The following is a 14,988-nucleotide window of genomic DNA, read 5'->3' as shown; positions in this document are numbered from 1 at the left end:
ATCCTGGAGGAATACATCATTGTGTGTATTTTCCAAGGCCCTTGATGCACATTTAAACTTGGAAGCAAATAGTGAAGAAGTCCTAGGAGATCAGTCAATGCTATTTCAGTCGAAGACAGGAAATAGTTATTGCTATTGAAATCACTGACTCTGAACTAGAATTCAGGGGTTGTTTCAGAATGACTGTTCTCTAATACCTATTTGTATCTGCAGTTTAGTGGTATTGAATCATTTAGATTTATTCTTTCTTTCTCTAAAATGATCCAGGGGCTGTTCATTTTCTTCTTCCACTGCGTGTTTAACAAAGAAGTCAGGAAGCATTTGAAGAATACTTTAACTGGAAAGAAACCTCTTCCAGATGATTCCACTGCCACAAGAGCTACGTTACTAACTGTAAGGAAAAAAAATGGGAAAAGAACATCCTTCATGCTGGTAGAAGTTACCAAAAATGCATTTGCAGGTGGCTTGTCCATAACTAAGGGAATTGTCTGATTTATTTAAGTGACTTTTATGAAGATTACTGGCTTCTCTCAAAAGTTTTGATTACTGTTTCAATTAAAACATTTGAGAGGGAATAGTTTTTTTCCCTCTGCATCACAAACCACTTGGTTCCTTTGAGGATTTTAATGCACTCATGGGTAATGTGGACTTTCAGTAGGAATTCATGCACTGTTCTGGTTATAGTCATGTTGACTTATATAATGGACAGTCGGAAACTTGTAAATGGGGGTAACTGGTTACCCTTCCAGCTATATTGAAAACCCACTGACATCCACACTATTAAATAGGATCAGATCATGGGATTGAGCCCTGGCCTGCAGCTGTCCATGAGATTTAACTGTGAGTGCATCCCCTGACATGGTTCTAGCTGTGCCAGCTTACAGCTAGTCTCCCAAAGTGTAGGTATGGCTGGGGATAAGAGAGGCCAGCATGGGCCAATGAATGTTCCCAAAGAGGCAACGTTGATTTGGCAATCTTGTTCTGGGAGGAACAAAAAGAGTTCAGCAATGTGGACTAGAGTTGTACTGTGCACTGCCATTTACTTTCACAACTGAGAACAGGCCTTTGCTCATCTGGTTTACAACACAGACATTGCTTAAATCTATTTTTAACAAGGAAATCTAAGTCCTTCATACTTAGATTTTACTATCAGGTGGGAAATTGAGGAAGAGGTATTAAGAGCTACTTCTGCAATGGTTTTCAAGCAATTGGTTTCAGTGGAAGCGAGGCACCAACACACTTTTGATGAGCAGGGCCTGTGAGCCTGGGTTTCACAAGTTGTGGGCATTTAAAGCATTGTGCTGAATAACCAAGTCTCTGTCCACAGACCCTGGTAAAAAAACACGGAAAGGATATTTTCTTGCTTTGATCTGATTACACATCTGCTTGCAGTAACATTAACGAGACGTGGACTTGAGTTAAACGATGCAAAAATTATCAGGCTTTCTCTCCAATGTCCTTAATGGCTCATAGCAGACTCTCAAGTCACGTTTCAAATCTTTCTGCCACAAAGGCACACAGTGCCCCAGTGCCCAGCAGGCCACCAGAAGCAATAAGCTGAAGGAGACTGTCACCAACTCCATTTCCCAGGCACGACGCTCTACAGTTGGTTACATCAACTGTAGGAGAGGAGGCATACGGAGGGCTGGTCTGAGTCTTTTGAACAAACTTTCTGAAGAAAGAAAGTCAATTACAGATCTCAGGCTCCAGCTTCTGCATCTGTCCTGGTCAGTGAGCCTGGCTGAATGGAGAGGTCTGCCTGGGAAGGTCAGGAATCCACTACATTATGTTGCTTAAAAGAGTTCTTCTTGTCATTCACTATTCCTTTGTGTCTTTTTTTTCCTTCAGCGATCTCTGAACTGTAACAACACATACATAGAAGAGCCAAATATGTATCGCACGACCCTTGGGGAATCCACTGTCTCCCTAGAAAGCACCGTCAGGTCAGCCAAGAGCCACAATAGCTACCTTGCTTATATTCTCAGGTAATCAGGTGGCAGGTGCATGGCTTTCAGGTGCTTGCCTTTCCCTTTTCATTCCTCTTGTGGAAAAGAAAAATCAAAACAGACATGTTTTGGTTCAAGTGCAACTTGTTTTACGTTGTAACTGTTCTGCTTCGTGAGACTGTTATTTTCCTTTGTGTGTTTTCTTTTGCATGCATCTTCAGTGGGGACTTCCAGTAGTGCAGTGGTTAACGTGGCTATTATGTTAACTATTTGGGCTGTGCTGCTTGCCTGTTAAAATCTAGATGTGTCTCAAGGAGTGGGATTTAGCTTATTAACATCAGGCTTTTTCAGGGTGCAATTCATGTCTCCAAAGGCAGACATAACCTGTCTTGCTGTAAAAGTACCTACTCTGCCAATCAGTTGAGCATGCACTGCAGCTGTCTGTGTTTGACCAGAAGAATCTCATCTGCATGTCTGCCTTGTTGTTAAGAACAGTGAAGTGACCAAGAAAGTTGTCCCCTGTTTTTATTCTTTAAGGGATGATGCTGCTCATAAGCTCAGTGGATCCTCAAGTCAAGCAAGGGCTGGTCAGACTGAAGCAGATTCCTCCATTTTTCATAGGAATCCTTCTAAATCCAATGGTAAGAATGTTTTTTAAATGCTTTGACCCAGTTGTGAACCTTTTCCTTCTCAGCACTTTTTTCAAAGGCTTGTGTAAATAGGAGGAGCACTTACTCTGACTTGGTGTGCCTCATTCTCGTAGTGCTGTTGGCATAACGAGATATGCAATGGTTGCCGTACCAGGGAATTCTGGAATGGAATTATCTATCTGCTTCTTGTGATGGCTCAGTTTTAATCTGACAGCTGTCACAACTGTTGACAGTTTCTGGCGTCCCTCTTCTTTCTCACGAATTATGCGCTGCTGCTCTTGATTTTTAATTGGACATCTTTTAATGTTTGAGACCTTGAGGCAATATCCTCTTTTACAGCTACGTGTTTTGTACAAGAAGATGAGAACTGTCTCTTCGCTGATTTCCGTTTGGGGTCTTGATGTTAAATTTTGTTGCCTTGTAGCAGTATTTATACTGCATTTGCAGATTTCCTGATATTTTTAGGTACCTCTGCCAGCATGTTGTGTTGACTGAGATGCTGTGGAGCTGCTGTTCTGTGTATTGGATAGTGAGAAAAAGTATTCCTGTTCTGTTCTGCAGCCCCCTTGCAGAAAAAAGGTCCTGCCCATCAGCTGAGCAGAGCAGTGTGCTTCCATAATTACTTAGGTGGATGCCACAGTCCTTGTGAGTTAATCTGAGAACACCTGTGGCTGGAAGTGCTCATCCCTGGCGTGTCCTGAACCAGATGCGTGCCTTGTCTTTGTGTTCATGTGTTCATCAGATGAACGTGTCCCGCTCCTGCTCACCCTCTCATTGCTCTATTTCCCCTTTCCACGTTTGTAGAGCATGATTCAGACTCTGACAGCGAGCTGTCCCTCGACGAACACAGCAGCTCCTACGCCTCCTCCCATTCATCGGACAGCGAGGAAGACGGGCTTGAGCCAGAGAAAAAGTGGAACACATCCACTTCCAAAAATAATGAACGTGGCCCTCTCCACAGCACACCTAAAGGTATTTCTGGTGCGAAGGAACAGCAATGGGTGTATTTTATTTAAAATAGTTTTAGAGTAGATGGAATGAATTTATCGGGCTAGCATACAGCGTTTGGAAATGGCGTTACACAGCCAGCAAAATCTCATGTGAAGGGAGAAGGGTTATTTTGAAGGCAGGAGGAAGAAATACCTGCCAATCTTCATGCAATAGATGCTTGTGGATTTAGCGGTGTCAGGAGAGGCCACCAGTATCAGCGCTACGTGGCAGGGTATGGGCATTCCTAGGTGCAGTTTGTCTTCTAAAGATGAGTTAGTTTAGACAGATAGGTAAGGCAGTGTCCAAGCTGTGTGCTCTGCACAGACACAGCACCAAGTTCCTCAGGTGCCCTCATCCCTAAGAAACCACCGTCCCCAGGGAGCCCCAGGGATCGCCATCCCTGGACAGCTGAGAGGGCAGATTTGTCTCACACCCCTCAGTGGTGCCAGCAGCCTCGCTCTGAGCAGGGACACCCTGCCATCCTGCCAGAAGTGTTTCTGGGGGGTTTGCTGCACCCCAGAGTAGAGGAGTCCAGCAAGAATCATCGAAAGCGTTGCTCTGGTCTGGCACACAGCTACTCCCCAGCTGCAGGAGATGAGACTGGCTGGGCAGTGGTTGAGCAAGCCTACCAAACAGTGGTTTTCGAGCGAGTGTTTTTTTGCATTGCAGTCGATACCCTTCCCAATCATGTGAAACCCTATTGGCCCACAGAGTGCATAACGGCCAGCGACAGCGAGGACCCCAGTGGGAAACAGAAACTCAAAGTCGAGACCAAGGTCAATGTGGAGCTCCACAGGGAAAACCAGATGAACCACAACAACGAAGCGCCGCAGGACAAAGAGAACGAAGGGCAGCAGAAGGAGAACAGACCTCTGTCCCACCAGAATAACCAGCAGCCAGAGCAGAGGAAAGGTAAGGTGGCCAGCACAACTTCACAGCACACTGGGAGGCTGGGGCGTTAATGGGCATCAGTTAATGTCGTAGCTGCGCTGGGGAAGAGCAATCTCCAAATGGCTTCAACCTGTGTAACCAGGGAGGAAGCTAGGAAGCAGCTGGTGAAGTCTAATCTTGCAGTTCTGAAATAAAGTGGCAAAGCAGAATTCTGATTAAGAAATATGAAATGTCACTTTTTGGATGTGTTCAGCTTGTTAAATGAATTTACTGATATGTTTCGAAATTCTGACTCTTCCCTCTCTTCTGTAACAGGCATCTTAAAAAACAAAGTCACCTACCCTCCCCCTCTGATGGACAAGAATATGAAGAATCGACTGCGGGAAAAGCTATCGGATTATAATCAGACCACGATCTCATCCAGGACTACTTCCCTGGGGACAAACGATGGGGTCCGCTCTCCTTCGGACTTGGGGGTGACAGTAAAAAATGCTCGGAGGGAGCAGTCTCGAGACCAGCTCAACGGCATGGCCATGAATGTGCACGTGGGAACAGGACATGCTGAGACCTCAGACTCAGAGTAAGTACCACACTGGGATGCCCTGGCAGACCTCCCGTGGGTCTGGCCTCTCCCTCCGCTTTCCAGCCCCAAACTCCCACACGAGCAAGGATTTCACCTGGGGACTGCACTGGAGTCCTTCACCAGTGGCCTTGCTGATTGCTTGCCCACACCACGTCCCCACACCACAGTGTTTCACTGACGAGAAGGCCAAAAACGGGTATCACAGGCAAGGTGCCATGATAGAAACCCATCACCAGTCATCCTGGTGTGCTCTCAACTGGCAAACTGGATTGTTACTGGCACGCTGGCATGAGCAACATAGGTCTGCCCCATTTCCTTGGTGCGGGGCCTGCGTGCCTTCAGGAGTGCCCTGCTCAGGGCTGCCTCCTGGTTCCACCTCTGTGCTCCCAGCCTCTCACCTTCACACACCTCGGACCGATGGAGCGTTCTTTTTCCCCCTCTCCTTTTTCACCAGTTCTCCCGTTTTGTAGCAAGGAGGATGTTTGGGGCCATCAGGGATCTAATGGGGTGCAAATAATTATAATATGGCCAGTACCAGGCACCCGAGGAGGAGGATCAGAGCAGGGCAAACACAGAGCAGCATTTCTTGATGCGTGTCCAGCAAGAGGTGCGGTGGGTGTCCAGCAGGCAGCTGGAGGAGGGCAGGCAGGGGCAGGACGCGAACGAGCAGGACCTGGAGGAAGCTCAGCATTTTGTGGGGTGAGCCTGGGGGGGAGCATGGGGGGATCCAGCCGAGCAGGGGGAGCGTGTTACCTGGGTGTGAGATCCAGTGGCTGCAGAGAAAAGAGTTGTGTCAAGCCACTGACCTTAAATTAGCAGGTGTGCGATTCCCACCCACTGCACAGTGTGTGTGTTTGCCGTTCTAAACGAAATCAAACACCAACGAAAGGCTGAGCAAGCTTCCAGCCAAAGGGTATTCTCAGAAACCTCATTACTCATCACAGTTCTCACATTCAAAGCGAGAACAACCTTAAGTAAAGTCTGTGTAAACATTTTACACACACAGTCTTCCTTTTATTAACACAAATAATAGTCTCACTCCTTCTCCAAACAAAGAGAAAATTTCTCGCCCATCTTTAATTCTAACATGCTTTAGACACCCATGCCGTTCAAGGGTGCGCAGCCCATTCCCGGCTCGCTACAGAAATACATCTTCGGATTGTTGGGGACTGGTTGTTGAATATCTCCTGCTTAGCTAGGAAACAGGGGTGTCTTTAACAAGCAATAACTGCTTGCTGCTACCAGGTAATAGATTCTTTACTGGGGAAAAGCTAGCCGACCTGGCGTACTAAACAACTGTTTTGTTCTCTGCACCTTTTGCATACGGTAAAACTGTTTGACAGCAGAATGCATGAATCTGTCTGAAATACCAGGTTTCTAACAGCTTGCAAGGTTTTTGTGTGAACCTCACATCTTCACCTAAGCGTTAGCCAAACACAATCACTTGGTAAATTTTTCTCTAAATCGTGCATCTCTTGGGTACCGCCGGTAAATAACGCTCCCAGCCGATCTTGCCCTCAAGGGCAGCATCCCCCAGGGATGTTCGGTTGGTAATTTCATGGAGCATGAGCCCTTACTAAAAGGGATCAGGTAGATTTGGGTGGAGCTGTTCGCCTGTGCCTGTCTAACCCCAAGCCTGCATGATTGCTTCTTCCCACTAACAGAGGCAGTAACGAAACTTCAATTTGAACCATCAGGAAACCGTGAGCGCTGCTGCGAGTTCTGGACTCCTCACCGCAGGGTCACTGCCTGGGTGCCTCAGACTTCTCTGGAGTCTCTGCACAGCCAGGAGGACGAAGGTGGCTCTGATTCCCGCGTGGTTTCATGTGCTGGCAGACTCCTGGCTGCTCGCAGCGGAGACACGGTGCCCAGCTGCCCGTGATGGGGCCGCTCTGTGACAACGCTGCACGCGACGCCAACCTGTGCCAAAAAGCATGGAAGTGGCCCCAAGGATTCCCACAAGGATTCCCAGCAAGGGCTGAATTCCTTCTTGCAGTGTGGACAGTGCTGCAGGAGTTGCTCAGCTGCTGGGGAGAAACAAGGAAAAACAAGTTACTGCAGTGGACCTACAGGAAGACAACCCGTCCGCCTCAAGGCAAGCACCAGGAGATGCCTCTCGTGAACTTTTCTCCAGCTACAGCGTGAACCGTTCGGCGTGCTGGACTCTGGGGAGGAATATCCCAACAAGTGTCCTTCAGTTTCTATGCCAGCATCTCTCTCCAGCCCCCTATGGACACGTCGTCTCAGAAAATAAAAATAAAAATCCTTTATATATATATATATATAAAGTGTAGATACTTTTATATATTTTGTATGGTGATGCTAAAGAAAAAGTTCCTTTGTATATTTTACATTTATACTGATCTTCGTAATTTGATAACAGGAAATCAATTAAAAGAGTTTTTGATATTTTTTATATAAACATTGCACAATCTTACTTGAATTTGGCATTTGATAAAGTAACTGATGTTTGCATGGAAACCACCTTAGGATGCAATGCAGTTTTCAAAATAAGGCAGTAAAGATTATTTCTAAATCCAGGAATATAATTTATAAGTTTTGTTGACAGATTTTGGAACACTTTAAGGACACAGTATGTTTTTTCGTAACCTCTTCTAAAACTGAAAAAAAAATTGGTGGGTTTTTTTTTTTTTCATTTTTTGGTGTTTTGGCCTCTTCTCTCAAGTGCATTGAAATGTTCAGAAACTGAACTTCAGGGCTAAAAATACGTTATGTCTTAGTCTTAAGATTTCAACACAGTCCTTGTATGGAAGAAGTCAAATCGATATTTCCCGTAGCAAGAACAAGAAAACAAGTGGTGTAGCTGTGGAGTGGGTTTCTCGGACACTGCTGGTCTGGCTCAGGGACAAAACAGCCTCCCAAGAAGAGGGTCCTCCTCCCCGGTTCTGCACGAGGGGCAGTCATTTTATTTTACTGCTGCTTTCTCTCCCTCTTGAGTCAGCAAGCTGCAAATCAAAGCAGAAACACGAGGCTGGAAGGATGGCCGGGCTTCATTTCCCAGCTCTTTGAGAAATCCCTGGCCTTCCTGGTGTGTCCAAAAGCGCGTGGAAGGATTAAGGTTTCACGTTCAATGGTACGGCCGTGACCACCAAGGCTCTCAGGAGCTCCCCGCGCTCCAGAGCAGCCCTTTGGGAAAATACCAGCTCATGTGTATGAGTGCATATGTGAAAGGGAAGGTACAGAAAATCACCCTAAATAGAATGCAGGAGATCAGGAAAAACAAAACAAAACAAAACAAAAGGCAAATACAGAGCAATCTGGGTTTTGTTACATTCCTATGCGCTTTTAAATGCATTTAGGAAATGTCTTTGGGAAGGGAGGGGGAGGAAGGGTACTGGTCCTGTAAAAATTATGCATCATGCTGTGTGAAATTTTCTGGCTGACAAAAAGTTCTGAATGTTTTAGGTGCCTGACACTTGGCTGTGTGCTCAGGCATTGTGTATAACCCCTGCTAGCTGTTTTTACATCTGTGTATGTATATTTTGTCCCAGTGAGATGTAGGTAGTTTTTATTTTGATCAGAATTGTTGCAGTAAAGGAGGGTCAGTTGTGTTAATGACAAAAAATTAAAACCTATTTTTATGACTTTTTAAAAGCTTTATGGCAGATTAGACACTGGAGGTTTTTTGTTTTCTTTTTTTTTTTTTTTAAACAAATGTGTATTTATTAATGTGCAGAACACTGGAATTGCAGCACAGATGAAAGGAGAATTTACAATAAATTAAGATTTTTTTTTGAACTTCTGGAGTTTATTTTCAATGCCGAATGGATGCTGAGGGCCCAAGTGGCATTTTTAGGTTTTTACAAAGTAGCAGGAGGGGAGACGTGCTGGTACCTATTGCTCTTGCCAAGGAAGCAAAGGCTGTAAAGCTTCACCCCCACCACTCCCTTACAATCAGGTGCCCTTTATGTGCACAAGGCGTCAGGTTTGGGCTGCGAGGAGCAGAGCCTGTGTCCCGTCCTTCCTGCAGCACCGCAGAGAGCTCTGCTATGGGTCGGGCATTAAATGCCCTCGGTTCTGGAAAAGCCTTCGTATTCATGTTTTGCAGATGCTTTAAGTTCACTGTGAGGCTGAGTCTTCGTTTGGGAGGAAGGCTTGGTTTGGGGGCTTTTGTTTTCTTTGGGGTTTGGTTTTTGTTCTTTTACCAAGCACATTCCTTGTTCCTGCAGAATTTGCACTGATGAACCCCCAGGACATTGGTGCGTTGACATCCACCCAGGCCAAACCTCAGCTTCTTGTGCACCCAGTTTCCGTGGAGGGGAAAATCTGCTTGCGAACACCCCATGGTATGGCAGACCCTGAGTTTGGCCAGGGGAGGGGAGGCAATGCAAGCCTGTGATGAGAAGAACCTTTTCTGACTTTGTTGGCTAAGCTGTGGTCCTGCTCGTGCTGTACTTTTTAGGCTGTTGTGCAGGTCTTCTTCGTTAAAGTGTCTTATGAGGCACATCAGGGACCTGCAAGCGTCTGCCAGCATTCTGGCAATAAAGTATTTCCCAATATCATCTGGCCTGCTTTTCTGTAAGTGTTCCTAAACATTAGGCAATAACCTGGCAGCGTGTGAGGTCAGGGAGCGAGAGAATGGTTACTGGAATGATTTAGGGGCAAAATCAAAGATGGGGAGCTTTGATTTGCAAACCGCTAAACAAAGCCAAGCAATTAGCCCAAAGGGAAACTGTTTTTAAATTTTATTGTACAAGTTCGCTTTTGGTGGACCAATAACACTTGTTTGTTCTCGTTTACACAAAGCCCATTTTTCTGCAGAAAAGCATTAAAAAAAGACCCAGGCTTTCACGTCAGCAGGACTCATACAGGACAGACCAGGGTCCTGCCTCCAGTACCAGCCAACAGCAGACGTTTAGGAAAAGAGGATTGTCACAGCAGTGTTACACAGTGAGGCAGCCCCAGCAGGGTCCACAGTCCCCAACAGGGTCCAAGCCCCCAGCAAGATGCAGCTCGGAAGCTCCCAATAATTTGTCCTATTGCTTTTGGACCCATGGAGACTTCTGGTGCACAGTGGTTTGCCTGATTCAGTCACAAGCAGCAAGGAAAGGCTCTTACTCTTGTTCAGCCTTCCTTCTTGCCCTTCTTCCATCTCTTCAGGTCTAATGCATCCTTTTTGGAGATAGCAGAGATAAAAGAGACCAGCGCTGCCCACAAAATGCAAGAGGCAGGCCTAACAACAGCCAAAAAAAAATCAGATTTGCCCTAAGCAAAGTGCAGGAAGAAAGAGTCTGGAAGACGGACCAGTGGCAGCAACATGGAAGGACAGTGCTGAAGTAACCTAAGCGCTCACATAGCTCAGCCCCCTCCAACAACCCAGAATCAAATACACATGTGGATTTGTCTAACAGAGTCTTAAAAGTCCTAAATGACAATCCCAATATATCTGCCAATAGCCAGCAGAGCCAGGGCCAGATTGGGATGCATTTGGGCCCCGCGGCCCTAATGCTGTTCTGCCTCGCCTTTATGGCCCAGTTTGCACTTAGGCAGTTCGCTTTCCCTCCCCATAAGAAGCAATTCGCACTGTTCTCATTTTTCATTTTAGCCTCTTGATTTTGGATCCGTTCTCCAGTTTCTTATACTCATTTTGAATCTTAATCCTGTCTGTGAGGATGCCTGGAGTCCTTTGGCAACATCTGCAGATTTTACAGGCTACCTTCCATTTCATCTTCCAGCCCGTGAATGAAAATATCAAATAAAACTGAGCCCAAGAGGGATCTTGTAAAACATGCCTTCTGGCCCAGAGAGTTTTGCACCTACCTCATATCGAATAACATCAGCCCTCGCTGCCTGTGTTTGGTGTGAGAGAACATGGTGCCGGACAGTATCAAAGGCTTTACTTGAAGACGTGTCCCATCTGCTGCTGCTCCTTTATCCAACATGCCAGGCACCGCAGGAAAGAAGAAAATTAGATTAGTCTGATGGGTGTTGCAGAGACCATGTTAACTCGTTAGTGGCTTGGAAATACTTACGAAGTATTTCCAAGTGTCCCTAGGACCCCCTCTGGGGCTCTGTGCCAGGCCAGTGTCTGTCCTCTTGGCCAGAGCCAGCAGCTGCAGCAGGTCCTCTGGTGGGGCCTGGAGTCACCTAGGGGATCTGCTCCTTCACACCCAAATATTACTTAAAAATCACAGAATGGTTTGGGATGAAAGGGACCTTAAAAATCATCTAATTCCAACCCCCTGCCATGGGCAGGGACACCTCCCACCAGACCAGGCTGCCCAAAGCCCCATCCAGCCTGGCCTTGAGCACCTCCAGGGATGGGGCAGCCACAGCTTCTCTGGGCAACCTGTGCCAGGGCCTTGCCAACTCTGAGTGAAGAATTCCTTCCAAACACCTAATCTAAGTCTGCCCTTTTTTGGTTTAAAGCCATTCCCCCTTGTCCTATTACTACACCCCTGACAAAGAGTCCCTCAGCTTTCCTGCAGGCCCCGTTTAGGCACCGGCAGGCCGCTGTAAGATCTCCTCGGAGCCTTCTCTTCTCCAGGCTGAACAACCCCAACTCTCTCAGCCTGTCTTCATAGGAGAGGTGCTCCAGCCCTCTGATCATCCTCATGGCCCTACTCTGGACTTGTGCCAACAGGTCCATGTTCTTCTTGTGCTGGGGGCCCCAGAGCTGAACGCAGGGCCCCAGGTGGGGTCTCACGGGAGCAGAGCAGAGGGGGACAATCCCCTCCCTCGCCCTGCTGGCCATGCTTCTGACATATTCTGACCATATTTTCTGTATCTGACGGGGGAGCAGCCTGGTGTCTGTGTGAGCTGGTGAAGGCAGTCAGGGCCCGGAGCTGAGCCAGGAGATGTGGCACGGGTTGAGCTGGGCCCAACCACCCCCATATGGGTGCTCAGCAGGGAGCCCGGCTGGGAAAACGCAGTCCCACCGATGGGCTGCTGGAAAACGGGGTGGAAACCCATCCAAGACCTATTCCTCTGCATCAAGCCCTGAAAGGCTGCCAGGGCAAGGAAAAGAAACGAAAAGAGAGAAAAGTGGGACCCCCCTCCCATCCACACTTCAGGAGCCCATCTGGACCTGTGCAAAGCCAGTGTTTTAAGTCAGATCCACTCAGGAAATAGAAATGAACTCAAAGCTGGAGCTTTCCAGGTGCTGCCACTCTCTTTCATTAAAATAGTTGCTGTGTGTCCAGCTGGGTTGTTTCCAGAATTAATTTCTTGCAGGGTTGTTTTGTCTTTTTTTTTTTTTCCCCCTACAAATATAACAGCTTGCAAAAATGCCAGCCTCTTTGGCCAACATGTAGGAAAACCTCTTGCTTTTGGTCATTTAACAGCAACTCTTTGTAAATATGTCTTTAATGATCTTGTTTGTGTTTTAAGGCTACAGCACTTCCCAAGTAAAGAACATAGTTTTTAAAAAATCCTTTTGTTAGATATTAGCACACTCAAGGAAATAACAAGCATGTGAAGTTCTGTGCATATATAAACTTTTATTTTTTTAATGCAGTGAAAGTATTTATAGCCTAGGAGTGACTCCAGGGCCGTGCAGGGTGAGGGATGCAGTTCTCTGATCCGCACGGGCCACAGCTGAGGGTGCTGCAACTGCCCTGGTGGAGCTTGGAAGAGCATCCTCTGCATCACAGCTGTGGCAGGAGTAAAAGGTGAGAGAAATGCAGAGGGCGGGCGTGCACGATGCCCCCGCACACCAGCAAGGAGAGGTTCCCGTAAAATCACTCAGAAGCAGCAAAACCTCCAGCACTAGTGAGCGAGGTACAAATCTGCCCAAGAGGCCTGCAACAGAAAGTCAAGCAGATTCTGCCATGGCGTGATTACTGAGAAAGAAAAAGAAGGAAGAACACGTTGACAGCACGTGGTAAGCCACCCATCGTAAAATAGCTCTGATGGAGTGAGCACCCTGAAGGTACAGAGGTGAGTGCTCTTCAATCAGAACAGCCGCACTCCTAGTGCCTGCTCATCAGATCTCTTGTTTTATAAAAGGAACCTACAGCAGTAACTTCATTAGTTATAAAAGCAGCTCCTGAAAGGCCTGCGTGTTCAAAGAGGGTGAAGAATACCTGGCTTTAAAGGAAATAAATGGCCCTCTCACCTGGATCCATTCCACACGGACCCTTCAGGTGAGGAACATCCCACCAAATCCGGTAGGAGGCAGCCCCAGCTGTGTTGGAGAACAAGTGAAGCAGACAGGTTTCCAGGCGAAGCAGTAAATTACCCCTGCACAACACACGTTCACTTGGAGAAAAATCCGTAAATTTTATTACGCATTTCAATTCACTGGACAAAACGAATAAGAAACCTTGGATGGTTAACTCCTTCCCTTCCAGCTGCACAGGTAACACATTTTGGGGATGGAGAGGTTGGGGAATGAAAGGTTCAGGAAAAAAGCCCCGCAGGGTGGTAAAGAAAATCTACCACTGGCACAAAATTGCCAAAATAACAGGAGCAAGTGGGTGGCTAATACACAGCTGTGCTCCACTGGGCTGTCCAGGAGAGAACATGGTTGTGACTGATCTCATTTAGATGTATCAAACACAAGCCGAAAGCAGTTTGTTTGTTTTTTTTTTTTTTTCCTAGCTCAGCTATATGACATGAGCATGGTGTTTGGCTTGTTGGTAGCTCCCCGCACCTCACCTGGCCCCCAGCAGGGCACAGGGTGCTGAGCTTGCCGCAACGAGTGGCACAGATCCACACAAGTTGTCCTTTGGGATTTGCTGGAAGATCCTTTCATGTTAAACCCTTCCCATCTCTCTCTAAGCAGGGAGGAGCCCTGCTGCCCTGGGGCTGTATTTTCATGAGGGGTGCTCAATGCAGCGACGTATGTTAGCTACAGGAATCGGTCACCGTTGGAGCCCATTGCTGTTAAGATACCTGTGCCTGGACCAGCCCTTCCAACAGATCAGATCCTTCACAGGATCAGCCCTTTAGGCTTAGAGTACAGACACGTTCCTCCTGCTCCATGATTGATGCTTAGCCTCTGGGTTCAATAAGGAGCAAACTGGCATGCAGCCACCTTAAAGCCATCGCCTCTCCGCACATCCCCTCTAAGAAGCACATTCTCTTTTCTGCAGTTCAAACACAGGTGTTGGCCTTGAGTGCAGACAAGTCACACCAAGCGCGGCTGGTCTCTGCTCCATGAAATGGCCACGTTACCTAAATATAGTTCAACACCCAGCTGCGAACCAGTTCACAGAGATTTTTCTTCTGTTATTTCCTCCTTTAAAAGCTAGGTGCAAAACTTGTTCAGTGTTAAAAATCTTTTACCATAAAAACACCTCCTTTAGTATTTTAAACCAGTGTAGGCTATTCTGATTCTATAGTTTTTGTAACATTTATCTCTCTATATATATGTCTATTTTTTTGTTTGATGCTATATTTCTTTGTAATAAAAAACTGATCTTCAGTTTTAAAGCCATGTCTTTAAAGCCAAACCTTTCAGCCTTGAAATAAATGAATTGCACAGTTTCACTGCACACAGCAACGTTGCTAGCAGATTTCCTCTGCCATGGAGCTGGCTAGCATGACGAGACCTGCAGAGTCCTTCATGTACGCCTAGGGAGGAGCGATAGATAAATGTGTATGCAGGCAAAAAAAAACCTTCCACCTTAAGTAACTAGATTAAAATAAAAACTACCTTTAATCCAGCACCAAACTTAAATCCACCAGATGCCTCATCATATCTAGTCATGGCACGTTGCTGTCTTTTTACATTTATAATCCATCCTTCTTTGATGTTTATAATTTTATATAGCTCCTCACCCGGCGGCACAAACCCGTACCAGGGTGGCTGAGCATTGCCATCAGGCAGGAGCTGCAGCAGGACCAGGGACTCGTCCTTCGAGGTGTGCAGGTGGTCAGAGAGATCTGTGCTGCTACTTCTCATTTTTAGATGGAAATCTCCCTGGACTGCTTGAAATAAGACAAGAAATGTTACCCAGATGGT

General features: G+C 46.6%; 1 protein-coding gene across 5 annotated transcripts in view; it reads left to right on the top strand.

The window, feature by feature from the left end:
• The window catches only part of CELSR1 (cadherin EGF LAG seven-pass G-type receptor 1), a 166,527-nt gene extending 156,957 nt beyond the window's left edge, over positions 1 to 9,570 (top strand). For 2 of the 5 annotated variants that reach the window (XM_083832483.1, XM_083832482.1), the window contains exons 29-35: positions 268 to 393; positions 1,849 to 1,985; positions 2,484 to 2,587; positions 3,401 to 3,568; positions 4,256 to 4,498; positions 4,793 to 5,057; positions 6,725 to 9,570. In XM_083832483.1, coding sequence (XP_083688609.1) covers positions 268 to 393; positions 1,849 to 1,985; positions 2,484 to 2,587; positions 3,401 to 3,568; positions 4,256 to 4,498; positions 4,793 to 5,057; positions 6,725 to 6,749 — 1,068 coding nt within the window. In that variant the 3' untranslated portion in view covers positions 6,750 to 9,570. The remainder of the gene's footprint in view (positions 1 to 267; positions 394 to 1,848; positions 1,986 to 2,483; positions 2,588 to 3,400; positions 3,569 to 4,255; positions 4,499 to 4,792; positions 5,058 to 6,724) is intronic. The other 3 variants (XM_083832484.1, XM_083832485.1, XM_083832486.1) reach the window with 3 other exon arrangements.
• Positions 9,571 to 14,988: the final 5,418 nt, after the last annotated feature.

Source organism: Anser anser (assembly GCF_964211835.1).
Source record: "Anser anser genome assembly, chromosome: 1".
Lineage (NCBI taxonomy): Eukaryota > Metazoa > Chordata > Aves > Anseriformes > Anatidae > Anser > Anser anser.
Note: the sequence above shows the minus strand (reverse complement) of the source record. Positions and strands in the feature narration are given on the sequence as shown.